This window comes from Nerophis ophidion, linkage group LG03, assembly GCF_033978795.1.
Source record: "Nerophis ophidion isolate RoL-2023_Sa linkage group LG03, RoL_Noph_v1.0, whole genome shotgun sequence".
NCBI lineage: Eukaryota > Metazoa > Chordata > Actinopteri > Syngnathiformes > Syngnathidae > Nerophis > Nerophis ophidion.
In genome coordinates, this window is record NC_084613.1 from 59,329,333 (window position 1) to 59,352,885 (window position 23,553).

The 23,553-nt window shown below is 39.1% G+C and overlaps 1 protein-coding gene across 1 annotated transcript in view; it reads left to right on the plus strand.

The window, feature by feature from the left end:
- wdr43 (WD repeat domain 43) overlaps positions 1-14,136 on the plus strand; it is a 34,293-nt gene extending 20,157 nt beyond the window's left edge. Inside the window, exons 5-18 of the mRNA XM_061895725.1 lie at positions 1,469-1,587; positions 1,675-1,777; positions 1,917-1,981; positions 3,329-3,488; positions 3,771-3,857; positions 4,154-4,279; positions 4,589-4,741; positions 4,986-5,072; positions 5,176-5,207; positions 10,101-10,164; positions 10,649-10,762; positions 11,265-11,334; positions 12,130-12,188; positions 13,378-14,136. Coding sequence (XP_061751709.1) covers positions 1,469-1,587; positions 1,675-1,777; positions 1,917-1,981; positions 3,329-3,488; positions 3,771-3,857; positions 4,154-4,279; positions 4,589-4,741; positions 4,986-5,072; positions 5,176-5,207; positions 10,101-10,164; positions 10,649-10,762; positions 11,265-11,334; positions 12,130-12,188; positions 13,378-13,515 — 1,377 coding nt within the window. The 3' untranslated portion in view covers positions 13,516-14,136. The remainder of the gene's footprint in view (positions 1-1,468; positions 1,588-1,674; positions 1,778-1,916; positions 1,982-3,328; positions 3,489-3,770; positions 3,858-4,153; positions 4,280-4,588; positions 4,742-4,985; positions 5,073-5,175; positions 5,208-10,100; positions 10,165-10,648; positions 10,763-11,264; positions 11,335-12,129; positions 12,189-13,377) is intronic.
- Positions 14,137-23,553: the final 9,417 nt, after the last annotated feature.

The following is a 23,553-nucleotide window of genomic DNA, read 5'->3' on the forward strand; positions in this document are numbered from 1 at the left end:
ATTGAGACTTTTATGAATAGGTTGCGCAGTACATTACATATTCCGTACAATTGACCACTAAATGGTACCACCCCAATAAGTTTTTCAACTTGTTAAAGTCGGGGTCCACGTTAATCAACATTAAACTGCCTCAAGTTGTAAATAAAAAACAAAACTGTTCTTCTACATATAATATGTGTAACATTAAACCGTTTCAAGTCAACTTAGCCTCAGATTAACTTTTCTGTTCCCCCCAGCCTGGCTAACTTGGCTTGTTCCATCATAGAAGTGGGTCAAAATCTAGTTTTTAATGCGATATGGACTTAAATTTTTTGCTATAGAAATATTTATTGCTTTAGCCCTGCCTGACTCGCCGAGGATAGGCTGCTTGAATGCAGTGGTGACTCTTAAATGGGTTAGTGTGCGTGTGTGCGTGTGCGTGTGTGTGTGTGTGGCCCTTTTATATGTGACATCATTGAGTGTGTGGGCAAGAGAGGTGAGGGAGCGGTAGTGAGTGCAGGGACTGGCTAGTGTTTTGTTGGATTGGCTGTGTGCAAGGCCACAATTTGGGGGGGTATGCTATTTTTTATTTTTTTTCATTGTCATGAAAAAGGGACGTTTTTGTCATGAAATAGGGAGGTTTTTGTGTTTGGTGCACTAATTGTAAGTGTATATTGTATTTTTTTATGTTGAATTAATAAAAAAAAATTTTTTTTTATAAAAATGAATAAAAAATTCTTCTGCGGCCCGGTGGTTGGGGACCACTGCCATAGATGGTTAAGTTTGTTTTCATTTTCTATGAAGTGACATGTCAAGAGTCGTTTAAAGGGGAACTGCACTTGAATTATTTTCTCTATCGTTTACAATTCTCATAAAAAATGTATTCTCGTCACAAGAACACCCATTTTTCTTTTTTCTATGCATTCTAACTTGGCCAAAGTCACTAACAATAGAGGTAATGGGATTCTGTCTATTCCATTTATAAAGCTCTCTAAAAGAGCTAAATTTCATGTACCCGCTGTAAGTATATATGTAATATAGTAACAGGCATATTGACATTTAGTCCTCAGCGATATATCGATTTTATTAATATATCAGTTTGTATACTTTTCGTATACATGTTACACCTCCTTTTTAAATATATAAAACACTTATTTTCATGAGAGCATTTCATGTGTCTTTTACATGTTTAGGTCTGTACAATATGGAGGCCCAATCACTAATTTTTGAACAGTAGTTAGGGAGCAAACGTATTATAGTTTGTTATGCTTTGCTCGTTTGAGTGTTGGTTTGTTTCAGACATCTCTTTAGTATGAGTCCAATACGCTGTCACTGTTTTGTACCACCAGGGGTTTATCCCGAACATTAAACTACAACTTACAATAGGCTGTCATGTCAAATAGAGAGGTATTTACAAGGCAATGCATTTTTAAATACTTGTCAAAATTGTGAAATTGCTGTGGTTTTTTTTGCTTTTCTCCCTGTGCAGAAATTTACCGGCCACTCCACAGCTGTGACAACCCTGTGCTTTGCCACAACACGGCCCCCTGAGACCGGTGGCCTCTATATTCTGTCAGGTGCCGCTCACGATCGACTGCTCAGTGTTTGGTAAGTACACAGACAGTCATATCCGGCAATGTGTATACAATTTTAAATAAATGCTGTGGTACTGATGTAATTATTGTCTCACTTAAGGCAAGTACGTGAAGATGGAAAGGACAAAAACTCTGTTGTGTCATTCACACTCACAGATGAACCACAACACATCGATCTCGTCACATCTAAAACCAAGGAAGAGGTCAGACATCCTTGTAATACATCAACTAGTTTTTGTGTTTTTGACTCAACTTCACATAATGTTTGTTTGTTTTTTTAAATTTGATCCACAAATACATGTACATTGATTTAAAGTGTGTTTGGTTCTTTTTCTTGGACAGGCCGTGAAGTTCACAGTGGTGTGTAAAGATGGACAGATGCATCTTTTTGAGCACTTTTTAAATGGGTAAGCTTGAAGAACAATTTTGATCTGTCTTACTTATGAGAAAAGTCAATGTTAAATGAAATTGTCATGCATTTATGCGTCGTCATAGGGCTTTTAATTCTGTTATTTATGTTTTACTTACTTTATCTTAGTAAAATAAAATGTATTAAAATGGTTAATTCACATTTATTGGCGCAATACATCTTTGGACAAATTTGACAAGTATTTTAGGTCAAAGACTAATCACTTTGTATATTTATCAATAAGTGCTTTAAGAGCCTGTGCTAGTTACTTTTTTGAAACCTTTGTTTTGTTACCGCAGTCAGACCGGATGTGGCGCTGTTTATTTTGAATGGGAGATGTGTGCTGTGCGGTTGTTCTCAGTTTGTGGAGTAATCCGGCGAGTCACTTGAGGCTGTTAAAAAAAGAACACCTCAAGTTGCGACCACTGTTTGTAAATTGTTACAACAGCACACGCAGATGAGATCTGTTGTGGGTGTATGGATTGTTCTTGTTAGCTTTTGTTTCGTAGTTAAGTCGCGGTTTCAAATGACCGCCTTGACATTCACATTGTTTACCATGGCTGGGCGGTTGAGCATCTCTGGGATAAATGAGCGCTACCGGACACATAATTTTACAATACCATTTCACTTACCTTTGTCAATTTCCCTGATATTTTGTTGTGTTCATCGCCGGATTCCGTTTTTGTCAGCCAGTTATGTGACTCTGTCCCGTTACGTGAACACAGAAATCATGCCCTACTTGTGTGTTGCATTTAGTAATTATTGATTAGGCATACTAGCTCTGTATCAAATAAAAAGTAGCTACCATGGTGACATCGCAAACTTCTCCTAAACATACTTTTTTATTCACTCGTCCGCTTATCTGTTTCACTGACAAAAGCTCCGCAATTTGCATGCACTTTGCGTGGCCCATCATTTCTTCTTCCTCCGGTTATTGTATTTCCATAATCGTAAGAAGCTTTAATTGAAATCAAATTTGAATTTTTTGTCCATCCCTACTGGTAGTACCAACATAATTCCCCCAGGGATCAATAACGTACTTTCTATTCTATTCTATTCTATTTAGTCAGTGCCTTAACAAGTACTACATTTGGTAACCATTCTTATTTACGTTGGTGGTTAAACAAGGTCTAGTGGGCAGTGGTACATTAAGTTCAAAGCTAGATATTGTCCAGCTATGCTAAGAATGCCTGGAGTAGCTCAATTGTGCTGCTTACAAATGAATGAATCTTCTCTTAAAAGCAAAAAACACTGAACAATGTTGGTTGACTAATGCATTTAATAGTGAGTTTTAGAATAGTGTATTCAGTGTATACAAATACCTGTCCAATGATTGTGTTCGCAGTCCCTGTAAGAAGCCTCTGTTACCTACTTGCACGGTGCAGATGTCTGACACCCAAGACTCCCCAATGCCAATCCCCCTCCTCTCTGCTACCCTGGGTCCTGATGCGCGAACTGTGATGCTCGCTTATGGCAACTATCTACAGCCTGTAATGGAAAAAGTGGTAAGCACGCAGCTAACTGTTACGTTGCCTCTCCAAATATCATATAGCTGATTAGATGAATTTTCAATATGGTAATATCAATAATGCATGGCGGAAATTATTTTAAAATTATGTTTTAACTCTTGGTAATTTATTTGGCCATATTATATATTCCGTGAAGCCGTGCATGTCTCTAATCTGTGTCGGATTAATTTTTAAAATATTGAACCTAATTTATTGCTTTGGCAGCTTTTCAGAAAGTGACCTTTTTTGTGATTTTCCATCAACCTATATTTGCTACAGGATATCAACACAGAAGAAAGAAACATCTGTTTGACTCGCAATGTTCAGACTGCACTGTCCCTTTCAATCGCTTCTACAGTTTCCAAGGTAATAGTCCGGTGGTTTAAATATCTTTCAGTGTGAGCCTCAATGCACATATTTGCAGCCTAAAATGTTCTTTTTCCAGACATATTTGCAGCAACAAATGTGGATTCTCTGTAGATGCAGCCATGCTTTGCAATTGTAGTATTCTGTGTGTTGTGGGTAGTAACATCGGTCTCAGTTCTGTAAATTTTGTTGATATATAATTATTTGACTTTAGGCTTAAGGCCATACGTATCGGAAATGTTTCAAAGATGTCAATGTCTAAAACATGTAAAAACGCTGCCTTTCTCTCATTGTAGGTGAAAACCCCAATTGTCAATGCTAAAAGCACAGTGCTGGTCCCCGGGCTTCCTGGTCATCAAGCTCCACTTAAGGGAACTTTACTGGCAACAGAGAAAAGGAAAAAAGACTCGGACACAAAAGAGGTTTGACGAGTGTGCCTAATCATGAATAACACTTAACAAATGTTGAATCTGATTTGTGTTTGCCTTTAAAAAGTGCTGTCTTTGCTCTATCGTTCTTGTAAAGGTAATATATATGCTTACGTAATTAGGAGTACCGCCAGTCAATGAAGTTTCTTTATGAGCTCATCTGCAGTATTTCACCTGTGCACTGGTTTCTAGAAAATGTATTTTTGCGCTGCAAATGTGTTGTGGTTATAAGTATGTTGAGACTCTACTGACCAAATTTATATCCACATCTCATTTAGCAAAAGTATATCTCTTCCTCTCCAGATGTCAATTGCTGAGCGACTTGGAGAAATTGTTCTTCAGTCTGCCACTTCAACTGTGAAGGGAAGGCCAAAGGGGAAGCCCTCCTTGGAGATGGACAATTTTGCCGTACTTCTGGTGCAGGGGCTTGAGAGCAGCGACTCCAATATCCTAAATGTAAATATTCCTCTCGCTGTCTTTGTCATGAAATGTGTTCTATGTGGAAAAATCTATGATTTGTAATTTTTTAGTTGCCATGCCTTTTAGGAAATTGAGAGAATAAAAGAAGACATGTAATCCATTATGTTGGTTAAGTGTTTTGAGAACAAGGGTATTAAGAAGAAAAAAAAAAAAACTCAAATATTTTTCACTGCAATTCTTGCAAAAATAGTTGAACAGGTTTTCCTCTTTCTTTTCTCAGAAAGTTTTTCAAACGCATAGAGATATTTTGATCAAGAAAACTGTTGCCCGGTTACCCCTGCCAGCAGTTTTACCATTGGTGGAAGAGGTGAGTGTCATTGTCTAACACATTCTAAAGCTGCTATATTCTGTGCTGCCACTGGCCTAGATCTTTGTCAGGATACATTTAATCAACCATTATCTCCTTGTAGATAACCAGGAGGCTCCAAGGGCACCCTTATTCGTAAGTACTGTATTGACTGATTAGATTTGAGCACTGAATTTTTGCCAGAATTGTTGAGCATTGTTAATTTAGGCAAGTGATTTTTGCATGATACGTCTAAAGGGGAACTGCACTTTTTTAATATTTTGTCTGTCTATTATGAGACAAGAACACACTTTTTTTTAATTCTTTAGGATTTTAAAGATTATAAAGGCTTGCAAAATGCAGCTAATGAGAGTCTCTGTAGTAGCCTTCAAAACCCTCCTAAACAACTTCAAATGTTGGTAATTTTATGCATTACTGGAATTTCTTTTCTCACTTTCTATTTGTTTCCGTTTCAATAGGAGCGCAATTTCGGCAACAAATGTGTGGTACTACTTTCGCAAACAAACACAAATGTGTGTTGATCATGGCAGACTTGGTAACAAACAACAAAGACAACTATTTTTGTACAAATAAGGATTCTTATTTTTTTTTACCTGAATATACGTAGGAATAACTACTGCTTATAGAATCGAGCACGAACAGATGGTGAAATGTTGCAGCAGACGGAAGCCGAGACAGTGAGGTGGGCGTGACTCGCCGGTGTAAATGTTGAACTTAAAGCCTAGCTATAAAGGGCATGCTTACCCAAAGTAAGCTTGAAAAAACTTCCCTGGCCAGCTGGACCAGACAGACAACTGTCCATCGAGTGATTCACTTTAATATTGATTATGATACATGCAGCACACCATGCTTGTTATTACAACTACATACACTGTAAACAAGTAGAGGTGTGCGATTTGGCAAAATAAACTTTTTTTTTTTCATATCTTCCGATCAGGGTTGAATAACTTTAGTTTTTTCATTAAAGGCGAATTGTTCCGTGCAGGGCTATTTTGACCGCAATCCCTACTGTTCACTAATGCAGTATTTTGTAACAGACATTTCCGCCATGTTTGATCTAGGTAATAATATATGCTAACAGCTGACAACTGTCATTTTGTTCATATCTATGATTGTGGTTATTAGAAGTGAAACAGTGCAGGTAACCTAGGCGACGGTCTCTACCTTTGTTTTAGGGCCTTGGTTTTGTCTATTTCGGTTAGTTTTGCGGGGGTAAAGAGAACAACTTTTTTTCCTCCAAATTTTTTTTTTTTTGCGTGTCAGACATTTTGCAGTAAACAGTTTCATTGGTGTATGGACTACTTTTAGACTTATTTCAAATTAACATTTACTAAACAACAATTTCAAATGGTAAATTATTTGTATTCTTTGATTACTTTGATACATCACTGCTTCTCACCAGTGCCTTTGCAAACAAGCTGTGTCCAAGATTGTAGAGTTAAAAAAAAACCTCAAATACTGTAGCTTATATTTAATAAAAGTACATTAAAGTGCAGTTTGAATTTTAGATGCTGTGAATTAATGTGTACCAACACACAAGTAGTTTAATGATTATTTCAGGAAGAAAGTGTTTTTTATCCACAAACTCAAAAATTTTTCTGAACACAGTGTTTGCAGAGCTATTTAGTACCTATTATCGGAGGAGTCGAATCTTTGCAGACACATAATAAAAAGTCTGATTAAAAATATTTTGATTAAAATGCCATTTTCTGATTTAAATTAGTTTGTGTGTTTATTCTCCCTGTCGGGTCCAGTACAGTAGGTCAGTCACAAAGACATTCTATGCCTGTCTGCGAGTCCGCATTCAGGGCAGGATCAGTGCTGAACTGCAGTGGGACTAAAGTGTGTCACTAAAGTTGCTGCTCCTTCTCAATGTTTCTTTAACTTCTATTCTAGTGTTATACACATTTCTTTATTCTTTTCTTCTGGTCTGATGGAACATTAATTACATTGTGACAATCCTGACTTTCGCAAGGCAACGGGATGGTCGCGTACATTTACAGAGACACTTCCCCACAAACGCACACAAGCACACATTCACAGACACACATAGAATCACGGTCAATAAAGGCGGACTGTCCCGTGCAGGATTATACAAAGTACCATTGCTTCCTCCTTACTGTTTACTACTTATCTTCTAACAGACATTTTCGCTTTGTTAGATCAAGGTAAAAATGCTAACAGCTGATCACCGTGATCATACCCAGTCCTATGTCAAGCAAGTTGTGTACTAAGAAAACATGGAATACTTTACAGATGTACAGATGCTGCAATATGATTGTTCATGTTTTTCAGTCATGACAGATTGGTGTCCTATTGCATTGTGTTGTGCTTTACAAACTCAAGTGATTCAGCTGCAGACGCACTTACTATTTTAGACAAACAGTATGTCAATTTGACTTTCATTTTATAATCAAACTACAAATTATTAATAATAAAATAAATTGTACAAAAGACAAAGGGTTAACTAAAATAAATTTGCCATTTGCATATTGTGATCATGAAGTGCAAACAAGAGAAAAAATAAGATATTGTACGAAAGGCACACAAAAAGAAACACATTTCTTGTACTGCTCACAGTATGTTTAGGACGAATGTCTTTGGCCAAATAAAGTGTTACTACATCCGTTATTTTGGTGTGTCTTTGAGAGGTGAATGTGTACGAGGTTCCTTGGTGCACGGTTGTTACGGTCGTCTGTATTTTGGGCACACCCGCTTTTGTCGCTGTTTGTCGGGGCTTTGTGCCAGTGGCAGGTGGCCAGCTCTGTTAGCAACCAGCTTTATAGCGCGAAGTGTTGTTAATGCTTAACGTGTCTCTGCAACATGATTTTTTTTTTATGTGCACACCAATGCAGTATTGCTGTGCAATTTTTTTGGCGTTTGTTGTTGGTTCAGCCGCGCGGGAGAATGTCCGGGTTTTGGGAACCGAGCGGAAGTGCTTAAAGAATGGCGAGGAATGCGGTCGTGTTTAGAGGTTGAATGCGTGCCTCTTAGTACCTGTGGGTACTTCTGCGGGAGCGGGGTGAGGAGCAGCAAAGTAATGCATTTATTTTTCCTAATATTTTTGGGAGCTTCTGGCTGATCTACTTTCAACCTCTGTTGTCACTCACTCTTTCGGGTCTCACATGAGTCCGCTGTGTATTGGTTGCCCTCTGGTGGTTGGCTGACTTGCTTGTGAACCTCCTTGGTTTGAAATGCAGCTGAGCCTGTTTATTAAATGGTAATGTTGCCAACGATCACTGTCACCCTCTCGTAGCTGCCACTTGTGATCATGATTAACATTTGATTAATTGTGCAGCCCTACGTGTAGCATGCCGTTTCTATGCTAGTTATACAGTTCCTCTGTGTTCAATCTTACAAAAACAATGTCACTACAACTTGGTTACTATAAAGGTTATGGCATGCTAGGCACTTTTTTCAATGCATCTTTCAAGTGATTTAGTGGCAGAATGGATTGCTCCCATTAGCTGCAATGCAAGTCACCAAGAACAAGCCGATTTTTACAAATTAGAATTTTTGCCTTGTTTCTCATTGGGATTGTAAACAATGGGCAAAATTCCCCAAAACGGACAGCTCCCCTTTAAGCGTTAATTGTACATTATGGGTACGGGGAATAGCCTAACAATTTAATTAACCTTTGTGCATCCTGAAGATTAACTATACACACTTGCTCTTAGGATCCAAATGGGACCTGCATGTAAGTGTCATAAGTCAGCAATAAATTATTTGTTTTTAAGTTCAATGCATTAAATTGTTGGACAACTTCAAAACTATCTGTTGATATTAAATGTTGTATTATGGCCTTTGTGTCATAAATAACTGCTTTTAGTTATATTCAGGAAATGCAAAATATGTAATATTTCAAAAAATTTGAAAAAGTTGAGTAGAATATTTGAGGATGGGTAATTACAGCTTTGATAAAGTCAATAATCCATGACATTTGAATATGTTACAGTAGACAAAAAATAAAATTTTTAGGGGCCTCCTGCGCTACTATGAAAGCGAAAGCAGGCTAAACTTCGGTGTGTTTATGAAGGTCACAACAGTATTTTATGTTTCACTACAATGTTATGTAGACTTGCCCAAGATCGTTTTCATTGCATATCAGCGGTTTATTGGCAGCTTAACTCATTTTTGCTCAGTTATGCCAAAACAATATTTTCTTGTTTTTGTGATTTGGTTTTCACTGGAAAAACATACTGATACACCAAAATTACAGTTTGTTACCTACTCAGTGGTCTAGTGGTTAGTGTCCGCCCTGAGATTAGTAGGTTGTGAGTTCAAACCCCGGCCGAGTCATACCAAAGACTATAAAAATGGGACCCATTAGCTCCCTGCTCGGTACTCAGCATCAAGGGTTGGAATTGGGGGTTAAATCCTCAAAAATGTTTCTCGGGCGCGTCACCGCTGCTGCCCACTGCTCCCCTCCCCTCACCTCCCAGGGGGTGAACAAAGGTATGGGTCAAATGTAAAGGACAAATTTCACCACACCTCATGTGTGTGACAATCATTGGTACTTTATCTTTAACTGTTGAAAAAAAAGCTGCTACTGTATAAAGGAGTCAATGGGGCGAAAATAGTTTTTATATGTGTTTATACCTAATGTTTATCTAATACTGTTTAATGAAAAAAAAAAACTCCCTGGTGGAATTTCAAGCCGCAAACCTTAAAAATGTAACATTTTAGGACATAAGGAACACATTGGTTGCACAATGGTTGGTTAGTGTTTTTAAAGTAGTTTAATGTTTATGTTTTTGAAAATAAGACATTGGAAACCTATTAATACAATTATTCTGAGAGGTATTAACAATCACCTGTTGAATCAAAGTTGGTAGTTGTTGAAATGCATCTGCAGATAGGTTATAACAGTTCTGTGACCTAATATTGTAAGCCCACCGTTAGTGTAATGGTTCACATTGTTGACTTTCATGAAGCTGGTCTGGATAAATCAATGAAACGTCTCCAGCTAACGGGAGGAGAACACAGAAGGTCGAGTGATGGAGTTGTAACACTGTTCTGTTTTTTTAGGGCTCTTCTAATGGTTCGGTGGCTCAAAGCGGTCCTTTCACATCACACATCATACCTGTCATCAGTGAGTCAAACTCCGTTTTAACTCATGTAGTGCACAAATTAGTGTTTCTGCCAGTTGGTAACTCAATCCATTGTGTTTAATAGCAAAATTGTCAATAATTTTGAATACACAAAGAACATATTTGTTTGATTTAGTTATAGCAGACCTGGGCAATTGTTTTGACTAGCTGTTAAAAAAATCAGCCGTATTTGTGTTTGGGTCCCATTTTCAGGAACACTAGTAGAAAAAAATAGCCCATTAATGTCTTGATAAAATACTACAAAAAAGAATGTTATAACCACCTCAAAAATTGTTATATAATTATACATTTAGTCATTGAATAAGAGATACAGAGATTGGGGTTTTACCAAAATTAACTATGAACCATATAATTGGACTGAAAGTTTGCCCAGGTCCAAGTTATTTTCCTGCAGGTGTTTTTGGACTCTGTCTTCTTTTGTCCATTTTTCTTTCAGTCTCACTAATTATGTTGTGTATTTGACAGTTGCCTGACCTGGTTTCCCAACTGGGAGTGCTTTATCACATGATTGAGAGCAGAGTAAAGACGTTCCACAAGCTGATAAAGTTAAATGGAAAACTGTCCCTCCTCGTTATACAGGTAAGCTTTTATAATTTAGCATATTCTTCTTTCAGTTTGATGGAAAACTGATTGTTGACATTTATTAGAAACTCATAAAGTGCTTGACATTTCTTTAAGATCCCCAAAAATGTTTAGGGAGTATTTTCTTCCTAAAATCAAATAAAATAAAGCAGTCTTGACCTTGTAAGACCATAATAGTATTCTGACTTTTGTCTTCTATGTCACAAATGTAATTTTTCTACAACACAGTAAATTTTCAGCATCTAAACTCTTTCAAGTCTTTTGCATTCCTCTTAAAAACCTAATGAAAATTTAAGCCGCTGGAGATTATTTATAGATTTTTTTCACATAATTTTTTAACTTTCAGGTTGTAATCTTGCGCTTTTATATGAAATGTAATTAAATCAACTTGGGTGGGGGGGCCCCCTAAATATAAAGTCGGTGTGTTTTTTGGTCCAGGGGAAAAAAGGTTTAAGAGCTTAATCTCCAACACTTTTTTGTTCTTTTTCTTCACCACTAGGAGGCGACAGGGACTAAAGGCAACATTGCATCTGAGGTTGACCACAAGGCCAAGTTGGTATACGAAGAGGGTAAATGTTTGTTCTTATTGTCCCTGTTTTTCAGTTTCAGTACAACTCATTCTTGTCTTTTTTTTTAATCCTCATTTTGTAAAAAACTAATCAGTTATTTGCCTCTTTTATCTTGAGTGAAATAATCACCCCACAGCTTTACCATGCTATAGTGTTTTAGAACTAGCAACCATTGACAGATTTGCTAAATAATTGCTCAAATATAATGCCGTGGGTATGTGACACTTTAAACTCGTTGCATTGTTGCTTAGTTTAAAGCTTGTACCGTCAGACCATTTTATTTCTCTTAAATCATCTTAAGCGGTTTCCAAATAGGTTCATGATGTAGGCAGTGTTGCTCTTCACGCATGCAATTTTGCCTATGCACCGCACGCAAACATTCCTCCTGTTCCCTGGCAACATGACTAGTAGCATTCATGTTTTTTCTTTTTTAGCAGAACAAAGCCTGCTCTCCATTAGTTTTTCATTATTGTGCAGTATAAAACACATTGTGGACCACGTAGAATGACTTTAAGCTCTGACACCCCTTTAAATGATGCAGGGTTTATTATTATGCGGTCATGAATTATTTTATTTTAATTTCCAATGTTATACAATACTTTAATGTGGTTACAATTTTTGCTTATGCCAGTTCATTTCCAGCATAACTGAAAATAGTTGTGGCATGAAACTGGATTGCTTATTTGGGAATTTGTCATTCTGAAAACTCCTTTCAGGATGGCTGACATTATTGCTATCTCCAGTGCACAGTTACTCAATTTTTAATAAGACTTGTTCTTCTTTTGCAAATAACAGAATCTTCGGATGAAGATGAGTCCTCTGGGGATGAAGGGCGTCCTGATGAAGACTCTGATGTAAGTTCTGTGAGACCAGCGGTAGTATGTTTTCAAATTACTAACTCAGTTTATTATATAGTATACATTTATTATAATCATTTATCCACTGTCCCCCCAAAAACACTGTTATATTTCAAATTCATTCAATTTCTATTTTGTAAAAATACATACGATTTTCTTATAGGTCAAATGTGGTATTTTTGTTTAAGGCTGATCAGGTTATGATCTTTTATTCTCAGGTTATTTCTAATTAAAAGGACTTGGAATTTAATTTGAGTGGCAATGACAAATAGAGGCTTGGCAAGGGGCACGCAATTCAGGTCATGAAAAACGAACGGTCCTTAAAGTCCTGTTATAATTTTCTCCACAACATACGGAATTCAGTCAAATAATGCAGTGGTCATTAGGGCTGAGCGGTATACCGGTATTACGAGTTATATCAGTATATTTTATAAAGAGATATGTATTTGAACTGTACAGCCATACCAATATTTAATCTCCTAATGTCTTGATGCTCAGGTCCCTTTTGATTATTCTGTCTGCGTTGGGTGCTGTGTCCCTTCTCCACGCAAAGTTAGGCGGCGTAGGAGCCATGCTTACTTGACACGAACCCCAGTACCAAGAGTGTGTAAAGCATACCTGTCAACCTTGCTATTTTTGCTGGGAAATCACATTTAGTTTTTCTTTCCGAGTTCTTGCCGATTCTTCTTTTTCCTCGTATTTTTCTCAATGGCTATATTTCCACCTGCCACACAACATTCTGCAATTGACAACTTGGTGTTCCTGGCTTAAATTTTTGAGCGAACTATTTTCTTCTAAAAATGTTGAGGTTTTTTAACACGCATGTGTCCTTAGTCTGTTCTGTAGGTAAATGTAATGGTGTCCAGTTACTGCTGAGCCACACACTCTAAAATAGTGAGCAGAAAAGCACAAAGAAAGGTGGACATTATGTATATCCCAGGTCCAAAATCATGGCAAGTCGTTTTTTGGACAAGACAGACCATTTTATCTTTAATTGCATTGAGACGACAGTGATGGAGCGAATGCCTGCTGTGGGGCCTTTTGCCGTTTGTAGAGCGGCCAAGCGTTACAGTTGAGTGCTTTTATATCATGAAATGTAGATTGTCACTCAAACTGCTCTGGGTGATAACAACATACTTATTGCTTTAAACGTGAGACTGACCGGCTGTGGATTCTTCCTCTTTAGAACTGGGAGGAAGAAGCAATGGGCGATCAGAAGGAAGAGCAAATGGATGAGGATGAGGAGGATCCCAAAGGCAGGACAGATTCCAAAGCAAACGGCGAGGAAGACATGGAGCGTGGAAACGGGAGTGAAGAAGAATGATGACAAGTAATACAAAATGGACCTGAAAGAGTTATATATACTTTCATTTTATTTTCTTGCATTTGATTTTATTATAAGAAGAAAATATGGTTTTACAAAATCAAGGAACACATTGGAAATGAAACAGTTTGGCTTCTGCCTTGTCAGCTGTTCTGCCATCGATGGTGAACCTCTGAGGAACAGACTCATCCTGAGGAGGATGTGGAAGGCGACAGACTGTGACTCTGAATTGTAATGCAAGTTGTCAGTTTTAGCCTGTATCCCAGTTCTTCATGACCGGATGAGTTTGCATTGATAATGACTGAAAACAATTATTTGGAGATTTTTTTCCAAGTTACAGTCTATATTTCAAATGTGGTCATCTCTTCACTAGACAATATTGTGCTGCTGTACAGCAGACTGGTTAGTATCTTCTGATCGGTTGACAATTCCTACCTTTTGTTGCCTAAATTGCGGATGGTTCTTGTACAGAATACAGCTCATGGACGTGCTCAGTGAGACCATACAAAATGTCCCAACACAAAATGTAAATCTTTATGTACAGTGAAGTGTTTGTATGAGCTCTTCTCTCTACACGTATTGCCCTGAAGTCCCTGGGATTAAACCAACTCCTGTAAGTAATGTCTCGTTATGGTCATTTTTTTCTGTTTCTAGCACCTCTTTTGTTTTTAAATGTGTTCGGATGTGTTCTAATGTCTGCAGCTTTAAACCCAAACCGTGGATACAAGAAATACCATGATAGGTTTTCAAAATAAATCCGTTAGTCAAAAAGGATGTAACTAATTTGACAAATTCATCTTGCTTGTTCATATCTTATTTTTTTATTCAATCACCCCTGTTGTGCATGATTTGAGTGCTTTTCTCAGGTGCCACATATGGTACCAGGAGTGGAGACAGTCTTTCTAAGTACCCATTACGACATAGTGGCAGCATGAGTAAATACATGTATAATGTGACAAAAAACAGCAATAAATTAAACATTGATTATTGAACTGTGAACAATTAAAAAAAAAAAAAACTATTGACTATAAACTTATGTCGCTATTATCAATCATGTGTCAGAAGGTGAAAGTCTTGTTCAACATTTCATTGGTTAACTTCTTTTTAAGCTTATAATATAATGTGGGATAATGAACAGGTGATTAGTTTTGGGGTGAGGGGATCCCAATCACTTTGGAAGGCCAAATGAGACTAAATAAATCCATAAATACCTAAATGTGTCAGATATAATTAAAACAAATGTTGACTGTCATTTGTTTAATGTGAAGATACATTTCATTTAAATATTTGAAAAAATAAAAACCGACGTCATAATTTTGCAATTTAATGATTTATTTCATGTCACTGCTTTATGATTACGCTCCTAACTTGCCTGCCTAATTGTGCTGGAACAAAAATGAATGTTTAAGATGGACAATCATTTTAAGGGTAAAACAAACAGAATGTCTACAACTTGTTGACAGCGCTGACTGAACAATTAAAAATCCCTTGGTGTTCCTTTCTGCAATTATAATTATCATTATTAAAATTATACAGTGATTGTATGAAAAGTAACTACCGGTATTTGCCTTTACTGCCTTGCTTTTACTTTGTGTACATGTTTAGTCTGTGCAGTATAAAAGAAGCAAAACATCAAATTGGTATTAGTTTTCCAATTTTTGTTGAAATCCTGTGCTTTTGGAGCTTATGGTTACAAGGAAGCTTTAAAAACATTGATAGTAAACTCATAAAAATATATGACAATATTTTAACAGCTAATAAAGTAATGTAGTCCCAATGAATTGGTGATTTGTGTCTGCATGTGTGCGAAACGGCAAGTGAGTCAGCAATGATGGGGTCGACAAACCATGAGTCCTCGGCCTCCCTGGTGCTCGTTGTCATCTAAAGAAAGGCACACTTTTGCTAATTAGGAATATGGTTAGCCTGTCCATCGAACTCCAGGAAAGATGATTGCAATCATACTTGAACTGTATATCCTACCTTAATATAAACTTGTAAAAGCACAGTTTTGCATATCATTAGTACATATCTCATCTGATTTTCCCTTATGGTCTGTCTCTGCAATGAGAGAGCAACCACTGTATCATCAATAAAGGCCCCAAGAGACTTTGATGTGGAACATGTCCATAAGAGTAGAGATAATGGCCAGATAGAGCACTAGCGCAAACAGAACAATTGCGGTAAAGGCGGCCGTGTGTGATCGGTTTCTCACAATTTAACCACCCACAAACTGTCACGATTAGCTATTTGTGTGTGAATAAGCCTGCTGACTGATGCAATGATGACTGTTGTGTCAACTCAATGCGCAACCAAGTTTGTTTTTTTGTATGCAACCAAAGGTGAGAGAAGCTCTTGAAGTGCAAACTTGAACACCTTGCGACATGGTTATTTGAATGAAATTAGGAAAAGCTGAAGAAAAGAAAAGTGCCTCTGGGTGGTGCCCAGCTGGTAAAAATACTCAAGGACTGCAATAATATAATGGCTTCATTCCCACATCTTTTTTTCTACAATAAAACCCACTACATGTCATTTAGATTCAATTCCAACCAAATGTTTTTGAATAATGATATAATATAGGCTCCTGCACCCCCTGTGACCCCAAAAGGGACAAGCATTAGAAAATAGATGGATGGATAATGTATAAATACCGTATATTACCAAATAAGCGCCCTTGGGCAAATAACCGCCCATGTCCTAATAGCCGCCCGGGGTCTGAGCCCATTTTGTGAATTAAACGACCCGTCTTAATAATAGCCTATGTCCAAATAGCTTTCCACAACTGATGGACGGGAATACTTTAAGGGGGAAGAACAGAAAGTTTAACTTAAAGTTCAAGCTAGCGGTTGTGAAGTATGCGGAGCAGAATTCGGCAAAAAAAGGGAGAACTACTATCTCAGTCGGCAATCGATGGAGAACGGGCTTGCTTATTTGGCGGAGGTAGGAAGAAAGTGAGCGACGAGCTTGATGCTAATTTGTGTCAGTGGATACATCACCTTCGTGGACTGAACCACTGTGTGTCCCGCAAAATGATCCGCATTAAGGCCAAGGAGTTGTGTACCACCACGAGAGACACCGGGGTGGTGTTTGGTGCAACGAGTGGCTGGCTTAATCGATTCCTGCGTCGGAACAACTTTACCCTCAGGAGGAGAACAACTGTTGCACAGAATGATGCTCCTGTCAAGAAGATTGTCAACTTCCTCATTTTCTCTACTAAACATATAGAGGCCAAGAAAATCATGCCCAAGAATATCATTGCCACGGATGAAACAGCCGTCTGGTTTGACATGGTTGGTTTTAGTACGGTCAATGATAGGGGCGCCTGCTCCGTCTGCCTCAAAACCACCGGACACGAGAAGGCACGCCTCACGGTGGCTCTTGCAGCCAAAGCAGACGGGACAAATCTGAAGCCTTACATTGTGTTTGAAGGCACCGGCCACAAGAAGGCATGCCTCACGGTGGCTCTTGCAGCCAAAGCAGACGGGACAAAGCTGAAGCCTTATATTGTGTTTGAAGGTGCTGTCCGTTATGTAAAGGCTATGCGGAGCATCCCCGGGGTGATCATAGCTTCCTCCAAGAATGGCTGGTTTAATGATGACCTGACAAAGGCTTGGCTCCAGAGGGCAGTGGGGAAATTTCCCTTCGAACCGAGGCTACTTGCATGGGACTCGTACCGATGCCATATCAGCAAGGCCACGAAGGCAGAGCTCAAAAGGGGCTACAACCTTACATTGCTGTTATATCTGGAGGTTGCACAAAGTACCTGAAGGCCCCTGATGTTGTGTGGAATGGCCCTTTCAAAGCGCATCTCCGTAACTACTATGATAACTGGATGGCTGGTGATGAAGACAAGATCTACACCAAGTCAGGAAACCTGAGAGCCCCTTCCTGCCGCCTCCTGGTTGACTGGGTCCTGGGAGCCTGGGATGCTCTGGATCGGGACACTCTGATCAACTCATTCAAGGTAGGCTGGCTGGCTGTGTGTGTGCGTGTGTTGCAAACAGTAGCCATAGCTGATTGTTGCTTTCTGGTATCCTACAAGGTGTGTGGGCTGACGGTGGCAGCTGATGGGAGTGAGGACCAGCTCATTTACTGCCTCAAGGAGGGACAGCCTTGTCAGGCAGGCAGAGAGATGCTTTTGAGGGCTAGACAGCCGGGTGCTGCTGTGGTTCCGGAAGAGGAGGAGAGTGATGAGGAACAGCAGTTCCTCAATGAACTTGTGATTGAAGAGGTGGATGATGAGTGGGTTTGAGTTGCATTTGTGGTTGTGTTTGCTGCAGTATTATTGTTTTGATGGTTTTATAGAGTACCTGGTACCATAATTTAATTTTTTCTGTATGCTGCTTTATTTAAAACTTGGAATACTGTAGCCTTTATTTTATTTAAGTGACACTATTATTGTTCTGTTTTGATGGTGGGTTTTATACTTGAGTACTTGGTACCATAATTTTATTTTTTCAAACTTGTGGCTCAATTTAGAATTAAGTTGGGATTTTTCTTTAGGAACAAGTCCTGTTTTTTTACCTAACAGTTAGGAAACGCTTGATCCTGACCACTTTTATGCCTTTGGCTAGATTATGGAGGCTTGCTTTTTTGAAAAAAAAAATAAATAATAATAAAATAATGTAAATCACTGTGCCTTCTGTTTTATTACCCTTTTGTGGCAACCTTGTCCATCATTGCACTTTACAGTGGGGCAAAAAAGTATAGTCAGCCACCAATTGTGCAAGTTCTCCCACTTAAAATGATGACAGAGGTCTGTAATTTTCATCATAGGCACACTTCAACTGTGAGAGACAGAATGTGGGAAAAAATCCAGGAATTGAAATTGTAGGAATTTTAAATAATTTATTTGCAAATTATGGTGGAAAATAAGTATTTGGTCAACCATTCAAAGTTCTGACTGATGGAAGGAGGTTTTGGCTCAAAATCTCACGATACATGGCCCCATTCATTCTTTCCTTAACACGGATCAATTGTCCTGTCCCCTTATCAGAAAAACAGCCCCAAAGCATGATGTTTCTACCCCCATTTTTCACAGTAGGTGTGGTGTTCTTGGGATGCAACTCAGTATTCTTCTTCCTCCAAACACGACAAGTTGAGTTTATACCAAAAAGTTCTATTTTGGTTTCATCTGACCACATGACATTCTCCCAATCCTCTGCTGTATCATCCATGTATCCAATTTGGTTGGGGACCACTGATTTAAATGACATGTTCAAAATAAACTGAACTAAACTATATTTTACTTTTTACATTGATTGATTGATTTGATTGATTTTACATGGTTTGTGAGTGTTTTTACTCTAAAGTAACAGTACTCTTATTTGAGTACAATTTTATGCTACTCCATGCATCTCTGGTGGCATCATTGTTCAGTCTTTATGTATGACATGTGGCTATTTACCCGTGCTATGGTGTTTGCACATTTATGTTTCTCATGCTCTGTAAATGGAGACACTTCAAAACGTCAAAAACCGCTAATATTATACTAAATTAGGTTTTAGTATATGTATGCCAACCCAGTCTCGCTCTGTCAATAAATGCATCCATCATTTTCGCATCACACTTTGAGGTGTCTCTGGGAGGCAATACACACTTATTGCCTGCCAATGTGACATTTTTCGGAGCCAGAGAAAAACAAACAAAAAAAACATCTCTACGTAGGTTTAAGCAGCTCTAAAATACTGTTTTTATTATGGGAAAATAAGACCATTGTTTGTTACCAGTTTTATCTTAAGTTATTGTTAGGCTTTGCCTCCAAAGTGTGTTTGATCTTTGAAATGAACAATATAAACAATAAAATAAAAAAATTAAATTAAACAAATTAAGTTAAATAAACAAGGCTCATTGGCCTTATGGTTAGAGTGTTCACCCTGAGATCGGTAGGTCATGAGTTCAAACCCCGGCCGAGTCATACCAAAGACATTACCTCTCTGCTTGGCACTCAGCATCAATGGTTGGAATTATGGGGTTAAATCACCAATATGATTCCCGGGCACGGCCACCGCTGCTGCTCACTGCTCCCCTTAACCTCCCAGGGTGTGAACAAGGGGATGGGTCAAATGCAGAGGGTAATTTCACCACACCTAATGCGTGTGTGACTATAAGTGGTACTTTAACTTTAACTTTAAAGGGAAATAAATGGAATTTTAATTACACTCAATGATGGATATAACGCGGCTCAATACAACTTGCCATGGACCCCAAATTTTTGCTTGTTTACATTGTGGTGTGGTGGCCGGTAGACCGTGGCGTAGGACTAGCCAACGAGCTAAATCTGTTATGCATCTTAGCCGGCTCACCGTAGCTTGTAGGTTGTTTAGGGCTGCTTCAAACTGAGCTTGTTGGGTAAGTAAGGCTGACGCAACCAAGTGTGTCTAAGGCATCTATACTTACAAAGTTATTCGGCTCAAACTGGCGAACACGTCCCTCTAGCAGGGACAACATCTCAATAAAAGAACAGAAAGCCATACTTGCGTTCTTTTTCCTTCACCGAGTCGAGTTCTTTCTGTCTTCAGACCGTGACTAGCTTAGCCCCACTAGCTTGGCAGCTAACTAGCTAAAAGAAAAGCCGTGAAACAAAGCGGGCAAACCATACTTGCCAACCTTGAGACCTCCGAATTCGGGAGATGGTGGGGGGGGGCTGTTGGTGGTAGCGGGGATGTATATTGTAGCGTCCTGGAAGAGTTTGTGGTGCAAGGGGTTCTGAATATTTGTTCTGTTGTGTTACGGTGCAGATGTTCTCCCGAAATGTGTTTGTCATTCTTGTTTGGTGTGGGTTCACAGTGTGGCGCATATTTGTAACCGTGTTAATGTTGTTTATACGGCCACCCTCAGTGTGACCTGTATGGTTGGTGATCAAGTACGCCTTGCGTTCACTTGTGTGTGGCTGTTAAAGGTGCATAAAGTATTTGACTGTGCTGGCACGCTGTTTGTATGAAGGAAAAGCGGATGTGATGACAGGTTGTAGAGCAGGGGTGCCCATTACGTCGATCGCGAGCTACCAGTCGACCGCGGGGGGTGTGTCAGTCGATCTCCAGCCAGGCTTTAAAAAAAAATAGACCTAAAAATTTGTGATCATCAATCTTCACCAAGACGTCACTTAAATGACATTCACGGTACCGGAGGGTCTTGTGAGATGACGCTGGCTGCTGCAAGATCATTGTTATGAAAATATGACCGAGAGGAAGACGAGAAACACTTTTTATTTCAACAGACTCTCGCGCCGTACCTTTCGTCAAAACTCTAAAGGCCGACTGCACATTTCCTATCTTCACAATAAAAGCCCTGCTTCATGCTGCCTGCGCTAACTAAATACAGAGTCTCGGAAAACTGGCGTGCACAAGCGATCCCTCAGAAAGCTGGCGTGCACATGACTCTCTGTCATTTTTTCATAATAATGAACTGGCAGCAGCCAGCGTCATCTCACAAGACCCTCTGGTGCCGTGAATGTCAATCAAGCAAGCTACGGAATTTGCCGCCAATATTTTTCTTGCAAAGTGTATGGAAGCTGGATGAATTAGATGCCAAAAACCAACCACTTTCATGTGGTATTGTACAGAAAGGACAACTTTTTTTCTCCTCCATTTGAAAATGTGGGCGTTATCATCATTACTGTCTGATTCCAATCAATGCAAGTCATCAGAATCAGGTAATACACCAACTTATATTCTTGTCTTTGTGAAAGAAAGACATCTATATGTGTTACACATGCTTGTATTATCATTAAACACATTTAACTTGTTTACAAAAATGTCTCTTTCATAAATAAATAAATATAAATGATATATATAAATGAGGTAGATCCCCTCGAGTTGGTCAATTGAAAAGTAGAAAAATTGTGGGCACCCCTGTTGTAGAGGATGTTGAAGGCAGTGCCTTCAAGGCAGGCCCCCAATACTGTTGTCCGGGTGAAAAGCGGGAGAAATTCGGGAGAATGGTTGCCCTGGGTGATTTTTTTGGAGGGACACTGAAATTCGGGAATCTCCCAGAAAAATCGGGAGGGTTGGCAAGTATGGAGCAAACGCTTTGTAATTTTGACAAGACTACAAAATGTGTTGAAGGGATAAAGAAGGCTATAAAATATTTAGAAGCACACAAAATAGAAAAATAACACTTGGCTTTAACGACAAAGGAGTGCAATCGAACCAACAGCGTAAACGAGAATCAACATGAACAATTTATTTTTTCTTTGTCGGAAGAAACTGGAAGGTACCAGCACAATCCACCATTCATGTCCCGTATGTTTGGGAATCCATCCATCCATCCATTTTCGACTGTTTGTCCCTATCAGGGTCGCGGGGGGTGCTGGAGTCTATTTTTGATTGATTGATTGACTGAAACTTTTATTAGTAGATTGTACAGTACAGTACATTTTCCGTACAATTGCCTACTAAATGGTGACACCCGAAATCTATCTCGGCTGCATTCGGGCAGAAGGCGGGGCACACCCTGGACAAGTCACCAGCTCATCACAGTGCCAACACAGATAGACAGACAACATGCACACTCACATTCACACACGGGCCAATTTAGTGTTGCTAATCACCCTACCCCCAAGTGCATGCCTTTGGAGGTGGAGTACCCAGAGAGAACCCCCACAGAAAGACCCTGAGCCTGGGGATCTAACCCAGGACCTTTCTATTGTGAGGCACATGCACTAACCCCTGTTCCACCATGCTGCCCCTGTTTGGGAATCATTTAATTGTATTATTTTGAAAGGAAAAGGGTAAAGAAATAAGAATTTCTATACAACTCGATCTCAGGAATAACGCGATTGGTATTTTATGGACCCAAACAACCGCATTATATTGGACTTTGAGTGTATGTCTATAATTCGAACGTAAAACATGCATCGTCAATGGCACATAATGAATGTTGTTGCAACCACTCTTTAATGACCTGACACAGACTGAAAGTCTCAGGATGCATCTGATTTGATTAGCAACAGCGATACAGTTTGACATTCTAGTGATACTCCCAGCCAGGGACCAGCTCGTGACTCATGGCGAAGTAATGAGAACAGAATGTCATCCGTGTGAAGCATAATGAGATCGGGTGGCATAGCACTGATGCTGCCGGCTCATCCTCAATAACACTTTGTTGCAATCAGTTACTCTAATAACTTATCAAAGATGCCGAATGGTTTGATATGTAACATCTGGGGCTCTGGCCTTCAATCTCCCACAGGAGAGGAAATACAACAGAGGAGAGTAGAATAAATCAGAGGATTGTATTAATGGATGGATAGAGTTGTCAATCATTTAGGTGATAGTTTGTAAAAGTTGAGCAAGGAAAATGCCAGCCAGACCTGTCATTTCCATTTCTGTGGTAAACAGACAAGGTGACCAAATGGGATCCAGCCATATAAAAAAATGCATTCTCAATAATACAAACATTTCTCAGTGGCAGAGCTGTATGTCCAAATGTATTTTGTTGTCACACAATAGAATGTAGAATGACATCAAATATCAATGATGCACTTTTGATGCATTTTTATATATTTTCCAATCCTTGAGCTTTGTTTCTGCAATCTGAGCTGCAACTAATATATACAGTCCATCCTTGCAATATTTTTGATTCAACATCCCTATCCTGCAAAGTCACAGATTTTTGATCCCCAATATATTTTATTAATTTATTTATTAAGTGGGATTTACGGTGGAAAAGGGGTTAGTGCGTCTGCCTCACAATACGAAGGTCCTGAGTAGTCCTGGGTTCAATCCCGGGCTCAGGATCTTTCTGTGTGGAGTTTGCATGTTCTCCCCGTGACTGCGTGGGTTCCCCCTGGGTACTCCGGCTTCTTCCCACCTCCAAAGACATGCACTTGGGGATAGGTTGATTGGCAACACTGAATTGGCCCTAGTGTGTGAATGTGTGTTGTCTGTCCATTTGTGTTGGCCCTGTGATGAGGTGGCGACTTGTCCAGGGTAAATGGTAAATGGGTTGTACTTGTATAGCGCTTTTCTACCCCTTTTTAAAGAGCCCAAAGCACTTTGACAGTATTTCCACATGCGCCCATTCACACACACATTCACA